This window comes from Danio aesculapii, chromosome 2, assembly GCF_903798145.1.
Source record: "Danio aesculapii chromosome 2, fDanAes4.1, whole genome shotgun sequence".
Lineage (NCBI taxonomy): Eukaryota > Metazoa > Chordata > Actinopteri > Cypriniformes > Danionidae > Danio > Danio aesculapii.
In genome coordinates, this window is record NC_079436.1 from 66,979 (window position 1) to 87,500 (window position 20,522).

Below are 20,522 nucleotides of genomic sequence, written 5' to 3' on the forward strand. Positions count from 1 at the left end.
TATTAGTACACCCATGTAGCATTCGTCTTATCACAAAGGTCACCAATGGGTCAAGCCTGACTGAAGACGCTACACTTCTGAACTAGAGTTATTAGCTCAGCAGTCTGAGTCCAGCGCCATTGACCATCACAAGCTTTAATGTTGAACTCGACTTCTGAGATCTAGATTGTTTTTGCCAACTCATGTCCTTTAGGATGACTGTAGGCTAGCAAGTGCCTATACACAAACACACACACACACCCACACACACACATATACGCCACGAGCAAATCATTTACATCCCACCCACACACGTTACATCCATAGATTGTGCAAGACGGAAAAAACAGACAGGAGAAGGAGAATAAACGTCTGTCTTCATCATGGCTTCAGCTAGTGAGAGAAACACGAATCAAAACACAAATGCCGATCTCAGATGTGTGTGTGTGCGTGTGTGTGTGTGTGTGTGTGTGCGTGTGTAGTGTCCAATCCTCTGTTTTATTCAACGGTGAGCGTGTGTGTCGTGGCCTCTTCGATGTCCCACATCACATTGATCAGCCACTGTGGAAGATCCACCTGCACACACACACACACACACACACATACACACTCTTCAATCCATTAGAATATCTGATGGTGAAGGGTCCGGCATGGTGTCACACACCTTACTGTAGGTCTGCCGCAGTGATCGTGACACTCGGGCAGATGATGAGCTCCTCTGTGGGTCTCCTGTCCTGGGTCTGGATCTCCGCTGTATCAGGATGTTCTTGAGGCTCAAACTCTTCTGTTGCTCAGTTTGTTTCCCCTGATCTTCAGAGTCAAACTCCAGAGGCTCGTCCGTCTCCACCAGCTCATCTGGATCCACAGATTCGTCCGTCTCCAGAAACTCTTCCAGATCCGTAGATTTCTCCATCTCTGAAGACGGGTCCGGCTCCAGCTGCTCTGAGATGGTGTCCAGGGAACTCACGGAGGTCATGCTCAGCTCTAGAAGAACTCCTGGAAGAAGATGAAGACAAAGCTATATATATGTGTGAGATTTGGGTTGTTTCAGTCATGGTCTGTATACCACTGTTTAGAGTTAACACTCCTGTTGATAATAAGGTCACACTGTATTCTGATGGTCCGTTTGTTGAATTTCAGTTACACTGCATCTACATGCTGACTAACTCTCATTAGATTATCAGTAGACTGTTAGGTTAGGGTTAGGGTAAGCTGACATGCACTTGCTAAGCTTCTTATAGTCAGTTAAATGTCTGTTGAATGTCTGTATTAACAGATATTAAGCAGACAGTCTACTAATACTCAAATGGACCATCAAAATAAAGTGTTACTGATAATAATTGTCTATTTTCATGTATTTTTAATAAAGACTGTACACCCCCACACCCCAAACACACACAATCCAATAATAATCTGCTGCTTTAGCTGTTATGAACAGCTTTCATCATGGAAAATCCCCTTTACTGTAGTGAGAGTGGAGTGTTGTCCACTGAGTGAACACTGCTGAAACGCTGCACACTGATGAGGGAACACACTAACACTCTCAGAGATTGTGATGAAGATAAACTTGTTCCTTCATGCCTGCTGAAAAGTCCAGCTTAAACTAGCCTAGGCTGGTTGGTTGGTTTTAGCTGGTTGCCCAGCCTGGTTTTAGAGGGGTTTTAGCCATTTCCAGGCTGGTCTTAGCTGGTCAGCCTGGTTTAAGGTGGAGATAGCTGGTTTTGGCTGGGCTCCCAGCCTGGCTAGGCCGGTCAAGCTGGTTTTAGCTGGTCATCTCCCAGCCTGACCAGCTAAAACCAGGCTGGTTTAAGCTGTTTTTTTTCAGATTCGAGGACTGAAATTAAATTGAGCTGCTTTATGTTACAGCTTTAGTGAAGGTGGATCATTTCTGACCTGAAGGGTGAACGGTGTATATAGAATTATAGACAACAGGAGGGTTAATCTAGTTGATCAATTCCCCTATAGCGCATGTGTTTGGACTGTGGGGGAAACCGGAGCACCCGGAGGAAACCCACACCAACACGGGGAGAACATGCAAACTCCACACAGAAACACACACTGACCCAGCCGAGACTCGAACCAGCGACCTTCTTACTGTGAGGCCACAGTGCTAACCACTGAGCCACCGTGCTGCCTAGATCTGCAAGACATATGCGAAGTACGAGATGGTCTGTAAACTGGGCAGTGTGAGAGATGAAGTTGCAGATATTATCAATGAGAATCATAATAAAGTCTGGCTGAGATCTCTCCAACAGGACGTGAGCAGTATTCTGCGTTTATATCCTGCAGTTCTGAACATGCCGTTTGTTTTCTCAAGCTGTGAGATGTACACATGCGACTGGCTAAATATTTTGCAGACAGTAAGCTGAAACTCTGCAGTAAAACACCGCTATTACTGTGATGGCAGAAACAAACTTCCATTAGAAATATTCAATATAACACTGAACATTCTCCTGCTGACAGCAAGAGTGCACATCTCACCTGCTGCAAACACACACACATCTCTCCAGAGCTCACCTGTAGACTTCATCAGATACAGGTGAGCTCTCTCCTAACTGGGGAGACACTGCCCCCGCAGGCCTGGAGGAATCAAACATCTACAGACGGTCCAATACGCAGCTCTGCATACAGAGGACTTATCTGCATACACAAATCACAAATCTGCCCGTTCACAACATATGCTATCAATAGCTAATGCAGAATATTGATATTCATTATTTATTATATCATATGCTGTTATATATCATTACAACACACGTGTTCTTTCTAGAAGCAAAACATATGATCATATTACACAGAGTCAGCACACCTCTAATCAACATAATCAATTAGAGATCTTGAACACTTGTAGACACTGGAGTGATGGACAAACTACAGACACAAGGAAGTATATTATTCATTTAAAGTGATATGTCAAGGGGTGGCACGGTGGCTATCAACAGCAAGAAGGTCGCTGGTTTGAGTCCCGGCTGGGTCAGTTGGTGTTTCTGTGTGGAGTTTGCATGTTCTCCCTGTGTTGGTGTGGGTTTCCTCCGGGTGCTCCAGTTTCCCCCACAGTCCAAACACATGCGCTATAGGGGAACTGATCAACTAAATTGGCCGTAGTGTATGAGTGTGTGTGTGTGTGTGAATGAGTGTGTATGGGTGTTTCACAGAATTGGGTTGCAACTGAGCAACCGCTGTGTAAGATATAAGCTGGGATAGTTGACGGTTCATTCCGCTGTGGTGACCCCTGAAATAGAGCTAAAGGAAAACAAATGAACATTAAGACGATCACACTGAGCCGCTGTTCTTCAATACTCTCTTTATTATAAAATCTTATATTGCTTGAGTTTGCTCTGTACAAAGATCAGCATATCAAACACTGCTGTATTTACAAAACACACTTCTGTTTATCAAAGAGCTAAAAGGCAAACGACTTCAACCACCGCAAGCGTGTCAAATAAGGCAAGAATACTGTATGGACAGTACAGAGATATGCATTAGAGAGAGCGACTGATTCATCCCCTGAAGAGAAGCATCGTGATTCAAAACATCCGCAGAAACATGTCAAAACCCCTGTGCTTCTTTCCTTGTGACTCATTCATAAACCACAGATCTGCGTGTGTGTGTGTGTGTGTGTGTGTGTGTGTGTGTGTGTCTGTGTGTGTGTGTGTGTGTGTGTGTGTGTGTGTGTGACAGCATTCCCGCTACCCAGGTCATTGATTTCAGTGTCAGCAGTGGGTCGCTGTACCCTCGTGTCCCCATACACCTCCCTTTACTGACCTCATTAACATTAAACACAGGTGAAGCCCCAGTAACACACATCTCTCATTCCTCCGTCAGTCAGTCAGCTCTCCTCATGCACACACACACACACACACACACTGTACACAGCGTCTGGCAGATTCAGTCTTTGTCCTCCGACAGTCACAGAAGGTTATTATTATTATTATTACAGCAACAGAATCATGTCCAATCATTACACTTCAGATATAATTGGCACATACTCTTAATAGTTTATCCCTGCTAATGACACACTATACCACTACATGCATACAGTGGGATCCAAAAGTCTGAGTGTAATTTAAACAGAAGACAGTATTTGGTGAATCTGGACTAGTGAAGTAGACAAAGACAGACTTTAATGTTGGCTTGAGAAACCCTAGCATCAATATTTAAAGCCATTTTAAAAGCTTAAGGTTTGAAACCGCTTCTGTAGTTGAAGAGACAGCAATCTAAGTGGCTAGGATGTTGCTAAGCGGTTCATTCATAGCATGACTATCATTTTTAGCATGTTTCCAGCATGATTAGCATGCCACTAGCATATCGTTAGCATTTGTTACACTTAGCTAATCACAGTTAGCTTTTAGCTATTCACTGCTAGCATGTGTAGCAAGTTCTGTTTTTATCAAACGAGCCAAATCCCACATCTCTAGGATGTTCTGAGGCAGAGAAATAGGGCTTGTTAAACGGTTGCTAGGGTATACTGTTTTGTAGCTATGGAGTGGCTTGGAAGGCTAAAGTCATGATCCTCCAATGGCAGATTGCCACTATGAATGATAGAAAGCAAACCCCATGTCTGTATGACTTTCATATTCTAAGATATACTTTTTAGGTTTGGGTTGCTAGGGCGGAGTAAATGGTTGCTATGATTGTTGTCAGGGTGATATATAAGCAATTCTTGTCAGACTAAATGCAAACAGCCCATCTTCATTACTCTACAGTGTTCTGATGAAGAGTTAGCCATATCTGTTTTTACAATGGAAGTCTATGGGGCAGTTGCTAGGGTGCTACACCTGGTTGCTAGGGTGTAACTATAAAGTTAAAAGATCAGCATTTATTGTCAGTTTGGGAGATTGGCTTAAAGGAGCCCTTGTAAAACAGTCTGATGCAAAGTTATAAGGATACAAAATATGGTCCAATGTTAAGTCAATGGGACGTAAAACATATGCTGGATAAGTTAGCGGTTCATTCCGCTGTGGCGACCCCAGATTAATAAAGGGACTAAGCCGAAAAGAAAAGGAATGAATGAATATGTCGGTATGATGTCATTCTCAAGCCAACAGATTAAATGAGTGTCTCTGGTCATGTGACTCGTATGTTCAGATCGTGCATCATTTTAAAGCCTGACCTGATCAGGTTTGGGTCACGCGCTGATGACATTCACTAGAGTAATGAAAAAAGTCAAAGGGTATTGTCTATCTTTCGGACCCCACCGTATAGATCAGTGTTTCTCAACCACGTTCGTGGAAGACCACCAGCACTGCATGTTTTGGATGTCTCCTTTGTCTGTCACACTCATTACAGGTCTCTCAGTCTCTGCTAATGAGCTGATCATCTGAATCAGGTGTGTTTGGTTAAGGAGACATGGAAATTGTGCAGAGCTGGTGGTCCTCCAGGAACATGGTTGAGAAACACTGGTATTAGCTTGTAGTTTATAGCGAGAACAGTCTGTCAGTGTGATGATGAAGCTCTCTTTAGGCTGTTATCAAACTCCCTGATGTCTACACACACACTGCTTTAAAACAACAGCTATTTGTATATAAGCTATCCTGATGTAAGGCTGAGGAAGCATCACATAACTTGGTTTTATTGTATTATTATAGTCAAAGTGCAGCTATAAATGAGATGGAAATCTTTAGAGTCATGACATGATGAAGAGTGTGAGGAAACGAGCCCTGAATCAGTGCATTATTTGTCTGGATGAAGAGCACGTCTTTGTTCTATATAATAAAATCAAACACATTCATTTCAATGCACTGGAGAGATCAATACAAAAATACACAGACTCTGATCAGAGGAATATCTATATGTACAGCTCATAGAAGATGTTGGCAAAACATGACATAAGACACCTTCCCAGACAGCAAACGTGTGTTCTGTAAACGTTCCCAATCAGTCAAGAATGATGTTGTTCTGAATGTTAATGTCCAGGATTTAACTTGATAGATTTGTTTTCCTCACAATGAAAACTCGAGGGAAACATTACATGTGATGAAGTTACTATAATGGGAATACTGCGTCTTAATTTCCTCTGAATGCCCTGGAACATGGTGATATTATTAATAATGGATGTTAACTAAATGCATTGGATCAATGTTTATAAAAATGTTTCTGTGCCAGTATTCAGAGAACATCTCTACAGACCTGATAACTGTGATTGAACATTCTATTAAGATTACTGGAAGAGCGTTTGTTTGCAACCTTAGGCAAACATTGGCAGAACGTTTGCTTGTTTATATGATTGCTAATGATTATTTTGAGGCTTTAATCACCACACTCATATCTGGATTGATTAATCGCTGTACACACGTCTCAATTAATTCACTGTACTTGCCTCTTCAATTAACCAATATACTCATGTCTTGATTAATCACTCTGCTTGTGTTTCAGTTTGTTATCAATTAATTGTTGTACTCATGTCTCAATTAATTGTACTCATCTCCTACTGTACTCGACTGTCATTTACACATACTCATCTCAATTAATCACTTATGTCTTGATTAATCATACTTTTGTACTCATTAAATTGTACTCATCTTAATAAATGGCTGTACTCATGTCTCAATTAATCATTGTACTCATGCCTCGATTAATTGATGCACTCATATCTTGATTAATAGATTTGTCGTCCTGTGTTAATTCATCATACTTCTGTCTCAATTATTTGCACTCCTGTCTTGATTAATCTGTTAATCACCATTGATCGATTAATGTACTTATCTTGATTAACCGCTTCGATTATTCACTGTACTCATGTCTCTGTTAATTGTACTCATGTGTTGATTATTCAAATTTGTGCCTCAATTGTTGTACTCATGTCTCAATGCATCACTGGGCTCATGTCTTGGTTAATTGTACTCATGTCTTAATAAAACACTCTAGTCATGTCTTGATTAATCATGTACTCATATGTACTTATTAATCATACTTGAGTCTTAATTTATTGTGCTCATATCTTGATTATTCATAGTAGTCATGTCTTGAAAAATTGATGAAACCCATATCTGATTAATCGCTGTGCTCATATCTTGATAAAGCACTGTACTTGCAACTCGATTAAACGTCAAACTCATGTATTAGCCAACTGTACTCACGTCTGGATAAACCACTGTACTAATGTCTTGATTAATTGTTGTACTTTTCTAGAGTAATCGTCATACTCAAGTCTCGATTAATCACTGTACTCATGTCTTGACAAATGCAATAGTATCTTGATTAATTGTAACACTTATCTTGATTAATCTTAGTACTATTGATTAATTGTCATACTCATGCCTCGATTAATCACTGTACTCATGTCTTAATAAACGTGTTAGTTTCTTGATTAATCGTAACACTTATCTCAATTAATTGTGGTACTCCTCTCGATCAGTTGTCATACTCATGCCTCGATTAATCACTGTACTCTTGTCTCAGCCAAATTTACTCATGTCTTGATAAACGCGTTAGTATCTTGATTAATCATACCACTTATCTTGATTAATCTTAGTACTATTGATTAATTGTCATACTCATGCCTCGATTAATCACTGTACTCATGTCTTAATAAACGTGTTAGTTTCTTGATTAATCGTAACACTTATCTCAATTAATTGTGGTACTCCTCTCGATCAGTTGTCATACTCATGCCTCGATTAATCACTGTACTCTTGTCTCAGCCAAATTTACTCATGTCTTGATAAACGCGTTAGTATCTTGATTAATCATACCACTTATCTTGATTAATCTTAGTACTATTGATTAATTGTCATACTCATGCCTCGATTAATCACTGTACTCATGTCTTGATAAACGTGTTAGTTTCTTGATTAATCGTACCACTTATCTCGATTAATCTTAGTACTCCTCTCGATTAATCATCATACTCATGTCTTCGTTGATCGCTGTACTCATGTCTCAATGAAATGTACTCATATCTTGATAAACGCGTCAGCTTCTTGATTAATCGTAACACTTATCTCGATTAGTTGTAGAACTCCTCCTGATTAATCATCATACTCATGCCTTGTTTAATCACGTTGGCATGTTTTTGCAGTGCTGGATCCGCCCTACACCTCCTCCTCTTTGGTCTCCTCCTCTTCCCCGACTGTAGGCACATTGGTGGTGTTGCTGTGTCCGTGCGGTCCATGGAAACTGCTGCTCAGGCCGACTCTCGCCGCCAGGCCGGATGTTGCGGAAGAGACACTGTCGGCTTTGGTCTGTGTGCTGCTGGTCCGGGCGATGGCATGAACCCTGCGCTCCAGACCGCCTGTGTGGTGCGGCGCTCGGATCCCCGGATCCTGTGCTTTTCCCTCCAAGAAGTAGGTGAGCATCTGACCTTTCCCCTTTACACTGACATTGCCACGGCACATCAGATCATAGTTGTTCTGGAGCAGACGGTACACGTCCTCTGTCACCTGCAACATTATACATATGCTAGTTTTTGTCCTCTGTGCATGTCATTAAGAACAAAATAGTTTGCTGTTGTAAACTAAAATTGAGATCTGAAGATGCACTTCCTGTTTGTTTTCAGCTAAGTTCTCAGATTAGGTCTGTCTGAGGTATTGGGAGTGGCTAACACACTTAACCACACCCCTCCATCTGTCAGTTTTAACAACAAGTAAAAATAGTGAGGAGGAGGAGTCTGTGAGGTTATAACTTTCCCCAAACCCCTTTCCTCATCTTTCTGAATGAAACGCCTACTGTATTACATCCAATCAGTTTGCAGTAGAAGAAACAAGCCACGCCCACTGTTTTGCCATTTAATATTCCGTTTCTCTAGGAACTGCATCCCGATATGGAAACGAAACGGTCACAGTTTCCGGTGTACGCAGACTTTAAAGGCAGTTAAAAGAGTAAAGGTTGCCATGATCACCTGTATTTTCCCAGGTACTCCTGTGCTGTCCATGCGGCTGGCCACGTTCACTGTGTTCCCCCAGATGTCGTACTGCGGCCGGCGAGCCCCGATCACACCTGCCACCACTGGACCCACATTAATACCTGAGGATTCACACACAAACCTCAGGAGACACCCTCACAGGGACAGGAAAACTAAACAAGCTTTTTCTTACTATGGAAGTCAACATTAGGGCGTCACGGCGGTGCAGTGGGTAGCACTGTGGCCTCACAGTAAGAAGGTCTCTGGTTCGAGTCCCGACTGGGTCAGATGGCGTTTCTGTGTGGAGTTTGCATGTTCTCCCCGTGTTGGTGTGGGTTTCCTCCGGGTGCTCTGGTTTCCCCCACAGTCCAAACACATGCGCTATAGAAGAACTGATCAACTAAACTGGCCGTAGTGTATGAGTGTGTGTGTGTGTGTATGAGTGTGTATGAGTGTTTCCCAGTACTGGGTTGCAGCTGGAAGGGTATCCGCTGCGTAAAACATTTGCTGGAAGAGTTGGGGGTTCATTCCGCTGTGGCAATGCCTGATTAATAAAGGGACTAAGCCGAAAATAAAATGAATGAATGAATGAATGAAGTCAACATTGGTTTCAGCATTCTTGCAAATATCTTCTTTAGTGTTTAACAGAAGAGAGAAACTCATAAAGGTTTGAAACCACTTGAGGGAGAGGAAACAGTGACTAAATGATCATATTTCAGTGAATTATCCCTTTAACTGTCTAAATTCAGGAGTTTTATATTTTAAATGATTTAAAGAGTTACTCTGGATCATGTTTAACATCCGGTCGGGGATTTATTCATTAAATGTGTGCATTTGGCAGACTCCCTTATTTTACTGCTACTTCCTACTGTTAGATTTCAGATAGTTAGCGAGTAGCATCAATGAGCAGTTTTTTATTAATAGTTTAAATTAGAAATCAAAATACATAAAACAGTGAACAAAAAACATTTCAAACAAAAAAAACAAATGATCAAATTAATTATCTACTTTTGTGTCTTATAAAGTTATTTTAACTTAATGCAAAATGTGAAATATTTCCTTTCTAACTATCAGAAATTAAATCTGTCCCTTTTATTATATTTTAATATTTATATTAAGTATATTTTTGTTATTCTGTTCATTCATTCATTCATTTTCCTTCGGCTTAGTCCCTTATTTGTCAGGGCTTGCCACAGCGGAATGAACCGCCAACTATTTCAGTATATGTTTTACACAGCGGATGCCTTTCCAGCAGCAACCCAGTACTGGGAAACACCCATACACACTCATTCACACACACACTCACACACACACACACACGCTACGGCCAATGATCAGTTCCCCTATAGCGCATGTGTTTGGACTGTGGGGGAAACCGGAGCACCCGGAGGAAACCCACACCAACACGGGGAGAACATGCAAACTCCACACAGAAATGCTAATTGACCCAGTTGGGACTCGAACCAGCGACCTTCTTGCTGTGAGGCCACAGTGCTAACCACCGCGCCGCCCTTATACTAATTACTTAATTAATAAATATTTTGTAATTATATCTTCATTGTGAAGTGACATTAAATCTAATAGTGCCTGTGTTTCTGTCTATAGTTCTGTTTTCCTCTGTGCTGGAGGGATGGAGCTGAACTCAGCGGGGCAGATTTCTCCAGACTCACCCACTCTCAACACAAAGTCATTATAAGACTGATAGTTGATTTCATCCAGAACGTCGAACATCTCGATGGCGAAGTCTGCTATGGTGCTCAGGTGAGTGGCGGTGGATTTCTTGGCCTGTAAATGAATGAAGGAGTCATGGTTATCGACGCTCTGCGGGTGCATTCACATGATTTTATAACAGCATCATTTGGGGACCTTGGTTCCGATGGTGGGCACCAACCCCACCGCTGACATGTAGGTGCTGCCGATGGTCTTGATCTTCTCGATGTCTTTATAACACTCTTTATCCATCAGCTGAGAAAGAGGAGGGAGATGTGTAAGAGTTCAACTACAGGAGCTGTGTTTCAATACAAAGACCCAAATTAAACTGGAGTATCACATAAATCATTAGAGAATGACGCAGTGTGTCCAGTCAAGGAGGAACTAAAGCCTCCGCTCCTGCTGCTCCTGCACAGAGAGAACTGAGAGAACTGGAGTTTCCTGCACTGTTGGGATTCTCCACTGTGGTGTTGGTCAGAAGACTAAGACCAAACGCAGTGAACACAGCGGCTTCTGGAGACGTGAGACGGGAGCGCAGACAGATATACAATAATAATAGAAGAAGAAGAATACTGAAGCACTGTGATGACGGACTGACGGAGGACTGAGGCCTTTTACTATCAGCACAACAACATTTCACATCTGCTGGACACATGGAGATCTGCAGACCAACATTAACGGTTAGTCCATTGATGCTCAAACCTGTTTACAGCACGCCATGTTAAACGTTTATCCTACTCAATTGCGCGCACACATGAGCATTTTCAGAAGTATTCACATCTTCAGATCTTCAGATCTCTACTAAACTTGTTTATGTGATACTCCAAAGTGTGCATGTAATATGTGGCTGTGCAGAAGGCCAGTGATCTCCAGACCTCGTCAAAGTCAGCGATGATCTCATTGAGCAGCCGCAGACACTCCACGCCCATGTTGTTTCCGTCCAGCTCGATGTAGAAGTCGTTGAAGTTGGGAATGGATGCGAACAGAACCCCGACCTGAGCGTACGACTGATAATACAGATCCTGCGGAGACAGAAGCAGAGGAGCTAATCAACAACACACAACACTGTGGTACAAAGGTAGTGCAAGCAGAGTACAGGTATCTGTGGCGATGCAAACAGTTCAGATCACATGAATGAGCTGCGTGCTGTGCGCTGCTGTATTGTTATATAGACATGCGCCTCTCATTGTGAAAAGTGCATTCGGTGTGATGGAGGCCTGGGAGAGGTGTTTTAAATGCAGCACTGAAGGAAAATACTGCAGTAAAATACCAACACAGCACTGCTGATCTACACGGACCCCTGAGAGGAAGAGCAGGTTTAATAAACATGAATAAAACACTGAAATAAACACACTGTAGATCAGGGGTGTCCACACTCGGTCCTGGAGGGCCGGTGTCCTAAAGAGTTTAGCTCCAACCATAATCAAACCAGCTAATTAAGCTCTTACTATGTATACTAGAAACTTCCTGGCAGGTGTGTTGAAGCAAGCTGGACCGAAAGTCAGCAGGACACCGGCCCTCCAGGACCGACTTTGGACACCCCTGCTGTAGATGAAATAACACAAGCTCAACCTCAGCAAACACACAATCCATCACACAATCCATCACACAATCCATCACACAATCCATCACACAACGCATCACGTGTGTGTTCATGTTCAGAAACAAAACCTGAGGAAAAGCTTTAATCGAGCTGCATTTGTTTCTCAACAGGTCATTTAACACAACCGTGATAATATTGATCATAATATTGATCATACTGAGTATTAACCAATAATATTGATCATAACATTGATCATACTGAGTATTAACCAATAATATTGATCATAATATTGATCATACTGAGTATTAACGAATAATATTGATCATAATATTGATCATACTGAGTATTAACGAATAATATTGATCATAATATTGATCATACTGAGTATTAACGAATAATATTGATCATAATATTGATCATACTGAGTATTAACCAATAATATTGATCATAACATTGATCATACTGAGTATTAACGAATAATATTGATCATAATATTGATCATACTGAGTATTAACGAATAATATTGATCATTTTGCTCACTGTATTTGTGATAGCATTACATCTCTGCTAAATACAGCTCCTGCACTGACTACGTTTACATGGACATCAGTAATTGAGTTATTAGCTTTAATCTAATGTAGATGTTTACATGAGCTCTGCTTTTTGAATGTTATTTTCATGATCCCGTTTTACATGTTATAGTGCATAATTTGATTAACGTCACTGTGTCACCGCTCTATCCGCATTTCCTCCGGAGTTTCATGTAATTTCAGGTGTTTCATGTTTAATTTGTGGACTTTAACTGCAGTTTGGCACGTTTACTTTCATTCGGGAGCATTTCATGCATGCCCCCTGCGACAGAACAGATATTGTGTAATGACCACCACCCTCCCTATCTTTAAGTGGCCTCTAGAGGGCAACAGCCTATAAGTTGCCAAGTAATTTTGGGCTTAGCAGCTTCCCATCCAGATCCTCATAGTCAGCATTAGCCGGTGTGTAACAGGTTGTGTTTTGTGCAGAAACATTATGAACAGCAGACTCCAGCAGATAAAGGCATGAGAATGGTTTAGCTTCCCCCTTTTACTGGCAGAGCAGAATGAGGTGTGTTTGTTTGTGTTTATTTGTTTGCTGGAACCCTTATGTTGTTTATTGAACTATGCTTTGTGTGTGTGTGTGTGTGTGTTTGTGTGTGTGTGTGTGTGTGTGTGTGTGTGTGTGTGTGTGTGTGTGTGTGTGTGTGCACTATCCTGTCACAAAACGCAGTGAAAAGCCCTACATGACGGTAATAACTGGATTAAGGTGTTTCCATGTCTGTGCTGCGCTTCAATAATGCCACTAAACTCAGCGTACTCCACATGTCTTAATTCATTTCTCTTGAGTTCCATTATGACCTTAATCTGATTAATTTAATTAAAAATCGCTGTCTACATGGTCGAGTCTTAATCAGAGTATTGTCTTAATCACATTACAATTGAAGTATTGGTGTCCATGTAAACGCAGTCAGTGAGAAGCATCAGTCACTGGATTCACTACAGTTCAGGTGTGTGTGTGTGTGTGCGTGTGTGTGCGTGTGTGTGTGTGTGTGTGTGTGTGTGTGTGTGTGTGTGTATAAACTGAGTAACGTTCAGCTTGATTTGCTTGTTTAAATTCAGTCCGTATCGATGATTTGCGAACACAAATGTAGTGAGCGTGGTGAGTGGTGAGCAGTACGTGTGTGTGTGTGTGTGTGTGAGTGTGAGCGCAGTGAGAGTGTGAGTAACTGGTGGTTTTGCAGCACACCTGATGCTCGGAGGATCTCACCATGTTTCTGGGGTTGGACAGCAGGAAGTGTTGAGCCACGTGGACAGGAAGCAGATTGAACAGAATCCTCTTATTGTCCAGTTTGACTTTCTCCATGCCGTCTCTCTCCTCCTCTGCCTGAACACACACACACACACACACACACCATCAGCACTTCACATGTGCAGCTCATCAGATTGCTGTTTCAGTCTCAGTCTCCTGATGATCACAGCAGTGTGGAAGCGCCCCCTGGTGGACCACAACACTACTGTCTCCTGCTGACAGCCGTCTCACTGAATATACCGGTTTCAGTAACCCGTCATGGTTAAATGCTCCACAATATATAGTCTATATCCACTGAGAGATGGAGGATAATATTCACTGACAAAGGGGGAGCGCTCATGTCTGCTGAGCCCTGTGTGTACATATATGCTCACTCATTTTACATGTCATTACAGATATTTGTTCATATATGGTGTGTGTGTGTGTATGTGTGTGTGTGTGTGTGTGTGTGTGTGTGTGTGTGTGTGTGTGTGTGTGTGTGTGTGTGTGTGTGTGTACCTGAGTGGCCCACAGGAAGTCCAGCCGCAGTTTGAGGTCCAGCTGTCTGGAGTGAAGGGCCACTGCGGTGGAGAAGAGCAGCAGAGACAGAAGCGGCTCCAGACCTCGAACACTCAACAGAGCCCAGCTGAACACACACACACACACACACACACACACACATTTTACTACAGTAAACTGTGGTGTATTGTAGTTTAATATACACTATAGTTAAAGAAAAGTACAGCATTGGGACATTTGTTTATATTACTATAGTTGTTGTGTTACCATAGCAACTGTATTATCACCACAACAGATTGCGGTATTTGTTGTATTACCATGGAAACTATAGAATCACCATTACAGATTAATATAGTTGTTGTGTTACCATAGCAACTGTAGAATCACCACATTAGATTCCAGTATTTGTTGTGTTACCATGGAAACTATAGAATCACCACAACAGATTACTGAATTTGTTATGTCACCATAGCAACTGTTGAATCACCATAACAGATTTCTATAGTTGTTGTGTTACCATAGCAACTGTAGAATCACCACAATAGATCACGGTATTTGTTGTGTTACCATGGAAACTATAGAATCACCACAACAGATTACTGAATTTGTTATGTCACCATAGCAACTGTTGAATCACCATAACAGATTTCTATAGTTGTTGTGTTACCATAGCAACTGTAGAATCACCACAATAGATCACGGTATTTGTTGTGTTACCATGGAAACTATAGAATCACCACAACAAATTACTGAATTTGTTATGTCACCATAGCAACTGTAGAATCGCCACAACAGCTTCGTTCTACACTACAGTGTGGTTGTACAGTACTCTAGTATCTCCTGCAGTGTGTCCGCGGTGGCCGTGTCTCACCCAGACGCGCGTCTGAATCCGCTGAGCTCCAGGATGGTGATGTAGAGCACCAGCAGCAGCAGCAGCAGGATCATCTTGGGCATCCAGGAGACCCGCAGAAACAGCGTCATGCTCAGAGTTCCCAGCATGCAGCACAGGAAGGCGTACTGAGCTCCAGCACACGGCAGCTCCGCCATGGTGCGGTTCAGGCCCGCCACCGCGTCGATGATCACGATGGAGCGCGTGGAGTTCGAGGGCCAGAGCCATGGCATACAGCCCACCTGACACACACACACACACACACACACATAAGCTCTACTTTAAACTCAGATGTTGTCTGATTTACATCATTCCAGTTGATGGTTTATTGCAGTATGCAGATCTACAGTGATGGTGAGTGTACAGTGATGTATTTACCACACAGGCCTGGGCCACGGCGTATATTAAGAGCACTATGAACACACACAGAACGGTGCGGATCTGTATGGTGAGGCACCCTGGAAAACACTGACACACACAAACACAGACATCAGACAGGAGAATCAGACAGCAGACTTGAAGAAGTCTCTTCAGAACACTGTCACGCTTCAAACACACTGACATCTGTAAATGCCGTTCCTCACCTGAACTCTGGTGATCTGCAGGTACATGATGCACACGACCAGAAAGCAGATGCAGAAGACCAGCAGCACCAGCACCACAGTCCCTCTGAGGAAACACCACAGTCAATCAATATACACCACTATACCTGACTGGACCATTAGTCAATATTATTAGTGTTATCCAATTGTCCACGCTTGACTTGCCTAATTACCCTAATTACCCTAGTGAAGCCTTTAAATACCACTTAAACTGAATATTAGTATCTTACAAAATAATGAGTAAAATATCATGTACTGTCATCATGGCAAAGAGGTGTGTGTGTGTGTGTGTGTGTGTGTGTGTGTGTGTGTGTGTGTGTGTGTGTGTGTGCATGTGCGTGTGTGTGTGTGTGTGTGTGTGTGTCTGTGTGTGTGTGTGTGTGTGTGTGTGTATATATTAGTGCTGTTAAGTAATCGTGTCCAATATAAAAGCTCATATTTACATTATATTTGTGTGTGTTTTTGTGTATATAAATATATGCATGACTTTATTGTATAAAACATTTCTTTATATTATATATTCATCTCTTTAACCACTCGCACTTACATCGTCAAAATAATGATAATAATAAGTAATTAGATGTAAATAATGGTATTATGAGTGACCGTGCTGTGCGTACTGTGGGATGATGAGCAGGTAGAGGAAGCCCAGCAGAACCACCAGGAGCAGCGACAGAACCACAGCGCTGGTGAAGTACTCGTCATTCAGCTGATGATACTACACACACACACACACACACACACACACACACACACACACACCACATTGTAAACAGCATTGTAATTTAAAAAGGAACAAAAGCAGAAATGAAATGTCCTACAGGCGGCTCCACTGACATGCAAAGATCCTCATGAAAACACACACTATGATGCTCTGTCTAGATCATGCCAAACCAACAGGTGGCGATATATCCCTAAGCATAAAGTCATATTGGCCAATCAGACGCCATCAAAAAGAGACAGCAGCACACAGTCCAACCTAATCATCACTCATGATCAACTCGGACCGCCAACCTGATTTCACCCAGTAGGACATGTTCCTGGACTAACGTCTATGTTGATCCTGGAACATTCCAATCAATTTATTTTTGATTGATTTGAGTGTATGCATGCGTCTCACCCGGCGCTCGCGCTCTGAGTCTCTGTACATGAGTGTGAGGTAGTTCAGATCTGCCGTGTCGGACTCCGTCTGCCGGGCCTCGATCAGCCGGTTGATGTAGCGGTTTACACGTGTTCCTGGACTGCTCTGAGGCGCGGAGGCTGCGGTCGGGGCACGGTTCCTGAGCTTCTCCGGTGCAGAGCGCAGCACCCTCCTCTGCCAACCACAGACACACAGATAATCACTGACACAGAGAATCACAGACCACACACACTCCTCTAATGACCACAGACACACAGATATTCACTGACACAGAGGATCACAGACCACACACACTCCTCTAATGACCACAGACACACAGATATTCACTGACACAGAGAATCACAGACAACACACACTCCTCCGCCAACCACAGACACACAGATAATCACTGACACAGAGAATCACAGACAACACACACTCCTCTAATGACCACAGACACACAGATATTCACTGACACAGAGAATCACAGACCACACACACTCCTCTAATGACCACAGACACACAGATATTCACTGACACAGAGAATCACAGACAACACACACTCCTCCGCCAACCACAGACACACAGATAATCACTGACACAGAGAATCACAGACAACACACACTCCTCTAATGACCACAGACACACAGATATTCACTGACACAGAGAATCACAGACCACACACACTCCTCTAATGACCACAGACACACAGATATTCACTGACACAGAGAATCACAGACCACACACACTCCTCTAATGACCACAGACACACAGATAATAACTGACACAGAGAATAACAGACTACACACACTCCTCTAATGACCACAGACACACAGATGATAATCACTGACACAGAGAATTACAGACAGCACACACTCCTCTAATGACCACAGACACACAGATAATCACTGACACAGAGAATCACAGACAACACACACTCCTCTAATGACCACAGACACACAGATAATCACTGACACAGAGAATCACAGACCACACACACTCCTCTGCCAACCACAGACACACAGATAATCACTGACACAGAGAATCACAGACCACACACACTCCTCTGCCAACCACAGACACACAGATAATCACTGACACAGAGAATCACAGACCACACACACTCCTCTAATGACCACAGACACACAGATATTCACTGACACAGAGAATCACAGACCACACACACTCCTCTAATGACCACAGACACACAGATATTCACTGACACAGAGAATCACAGACCACACACACTCCTCTAATGACCACAGACACACAGATAATCACTGACAGACAATCACAGACAGCACACACTCCTCTAATGACCACAGACACACAGATAATCACTGACAGACAATCACAGACAGCACACACTCCTCTAATGACTACAGACACACAGATATTCACTGACACAGAGAATCACAGACCACACACACTCCTCTAATGACCACAGACACACAGATATTCACTGACACAGAGAATCACAGACCACACACACTCCTCTAATGACCACAGACACACAGATATTCACTGACACAGAGAGTCACAGACTACACACACTCCTCTGCCAACCACAGACACACAGATATTCACTGACACAGAGAATCACAGACCACACACACTCCTCTAATGACCACAGACACACAGATATTCACTGACACAGAGAATCACAGACCACACACACTCCTCTAATGACCACAGACACACAGATAATCACTGACAGACAATCACAGACAGCACACACTCCTCTAATGACTACAGACACACAGATATTCACTGACACAGAGAATCACAGACCACACACACTCCTCTGCCAACCACAGACACACAGATAATCACTGACACAGAGAATCACAGACCACACACACTCCTCTACTGACCACAGACACACAGATAATCACTGGCACAGAGAGTCACAGACTACACACACTCCTCTAATGACCACAGACACACAGATAATCACTGACACAGAGAATCACAGACCACACACACTCCTCTAATGATCACAGACACACAGATAATCACTGACACAGAGAATCACAGACCACACACACTCCTCCGCCAACCACAGACACACAGATAATCACTGACACAGAGAATCACAGACCGCACACACTCCTCTAATGACCACAGACACACAGATAATAACTGACACAGAGAATCACAGACCACACACACTCCTCTAATGACCACAGACACACAGATATTAACTGACACAGAGAATCACAGAGAGCACACACTCCTCCACTGACCAGAGAATCACAGACGGTCACTGACACAGAAAACTACAGAGAGTCACTGACACAGAATCACAGATGACCACTTAAGCAGAGAATCACTGACAGCACATCCACATCTACTGACCCCAGAATCACAGACGGTCACTGACACAGCGAATCACAGACATCAAACCCTCCTCTACTGACCACAGAATCCCAGATGATCACTGACAAAGAGAATCACAGACAGAAAACCCTCCTCTACTGAACCAGACGGTCACTGACACAGAGTCCCAGATTCACAGGCTATGACTGACACAGAGAATCACAGACGGTCACTGACACAGGGAATCACAGACAGCTGAAGTCATACCTTGTCCCCATCCTCACAGTTCATGACGTTAGAGAAGGGAATCTCAGCCTTGAACATCTTGCGGCAGTGCATGAGCTGCACCAGTAGGTAACACACCGTCTTAAACTTCATCTTTTTGGCAGGTTTGATGTCTGACAGGATCAGACCAGGAAAAATCTGCACCACACACAGACAGAGTGAGCAGATCACATCAGCAAGTCCATGCAGTAAGTTGATCAACATCACATTCACAATCAAGACGGACTGTAGAGCACTGCTGTCAACTCATGCTGTCTTGTGCACTTACACTAGATCACTCCCCTGGGAGATTATACTGCAACGGTTACACATTAAATCCCAGTGTATTCACATCAGCACATTAAATTGACTGGTTGTGTTTCTGCTGTGTTGCACTGTTACACTTTTATACACTTTTAGTGCTATTGAAGTGGATTAAGGGACCGCTTTAGTGGTACAAGCAGGTTTAAGGGTTGGTTGAGGTGAGGAGCAGGGTTGGTGTTATGGGCAGATCTAAGAGTTGGTTAAAGTACAGATCAACAATGAAATTACTGAAGGAATTAATTACAGATGCACTTTGATTTTAGATCATTTTTAATGTTATTACTTGTCTTGTTTAAGAATTCTCAAAGAACATGCAAATAATTCAAGAGTTTATATCTGTGAACATTTTTACCGTATTTAGAAAAGAGCTAAATCTGATGCTCTTTTCTGCTTGTGTTACAAAGAAGAAAAGAGTTTTAATAAAATGTTCAAACCCAGACATTTTGAATGTTCAGGAGTGTTCGGAAGTAGTGTTTTCAGAAGTTAACATCAGCTTCAGTGTAGTGTAGAGCATAAGGCTGTTGAGCAGGTGCACAGTGTCTTTAGTAAATGAACACACACACACACCTTCCTGCGGTGAGATGGCACTA

General features: G+C 42.6%; 1 protein-coding gene across 1 annotated transcript in view; it reads right to left on the reverse strand.

Annotated features, from left to right (window-relative positions):
* Positions 1-7,730: 7,730 nt before the first annotated feature.
* Positions 7,731-20,522, reverse strand: part of adcy1b (adenylate cyclase 1b) — a 27,318-nt gene continuing 14,526 nt past the window's right edge. The window contains exons 7-20 of the mRNA XM_056465327.1: positions 20,500-20,522; positions 19,612-19,767; positions 17,026-17,220; positions 16,526-16,623; positions 15,888-15,972; positions 15,682-15,771; positions 15,286-15,545; positions 14,415-14,541; positions 13,875-13,991; positions 11,407-11,553; positions 10,688-10,786; positions 10,492-10,606; positions 8,819-8,943; positions 7,731-8,360 (exon numbers count right to left, since the gene is read on the reverse strand). The exon at positions 20,500-20,522 is cut by the window's right edge and continues 119 nt beyond it. Of these exons, the coding sequence (XP_056321302.1) occupies positions 8,013-8,360; positions 8,819-8,943; positions 10,492-10,606; positions 10,688-10,786; positions 11,407-11,553; positions 13,875-13,991; positions 14,415-14,541; positions 15,286-15,545; positions 15,682-15,771; positions 15,888-15,972; positions 16,526-16,623; positions 17,026-17,220; positions 19,612-19,767; positions 20,500-20,522 (1,985 nt within the window). The 3' untranslated portion in view covers positions 7,731-8,012. The remainder of the gene's footprint in view (positions 8,361-8,818; positions 8,944-10,491; positions 10,607-10,687; positions 10,787-11,406; positions 11,554-13,874; positions 13,992-14,414; positions 14,542-15,285; positions 15,546-15,681; positions 15,772-15,887; positions 15,973-16,525; positions 16,624-17,025; positions 17,221-19,611; positions 19,768-20,499) is intronic.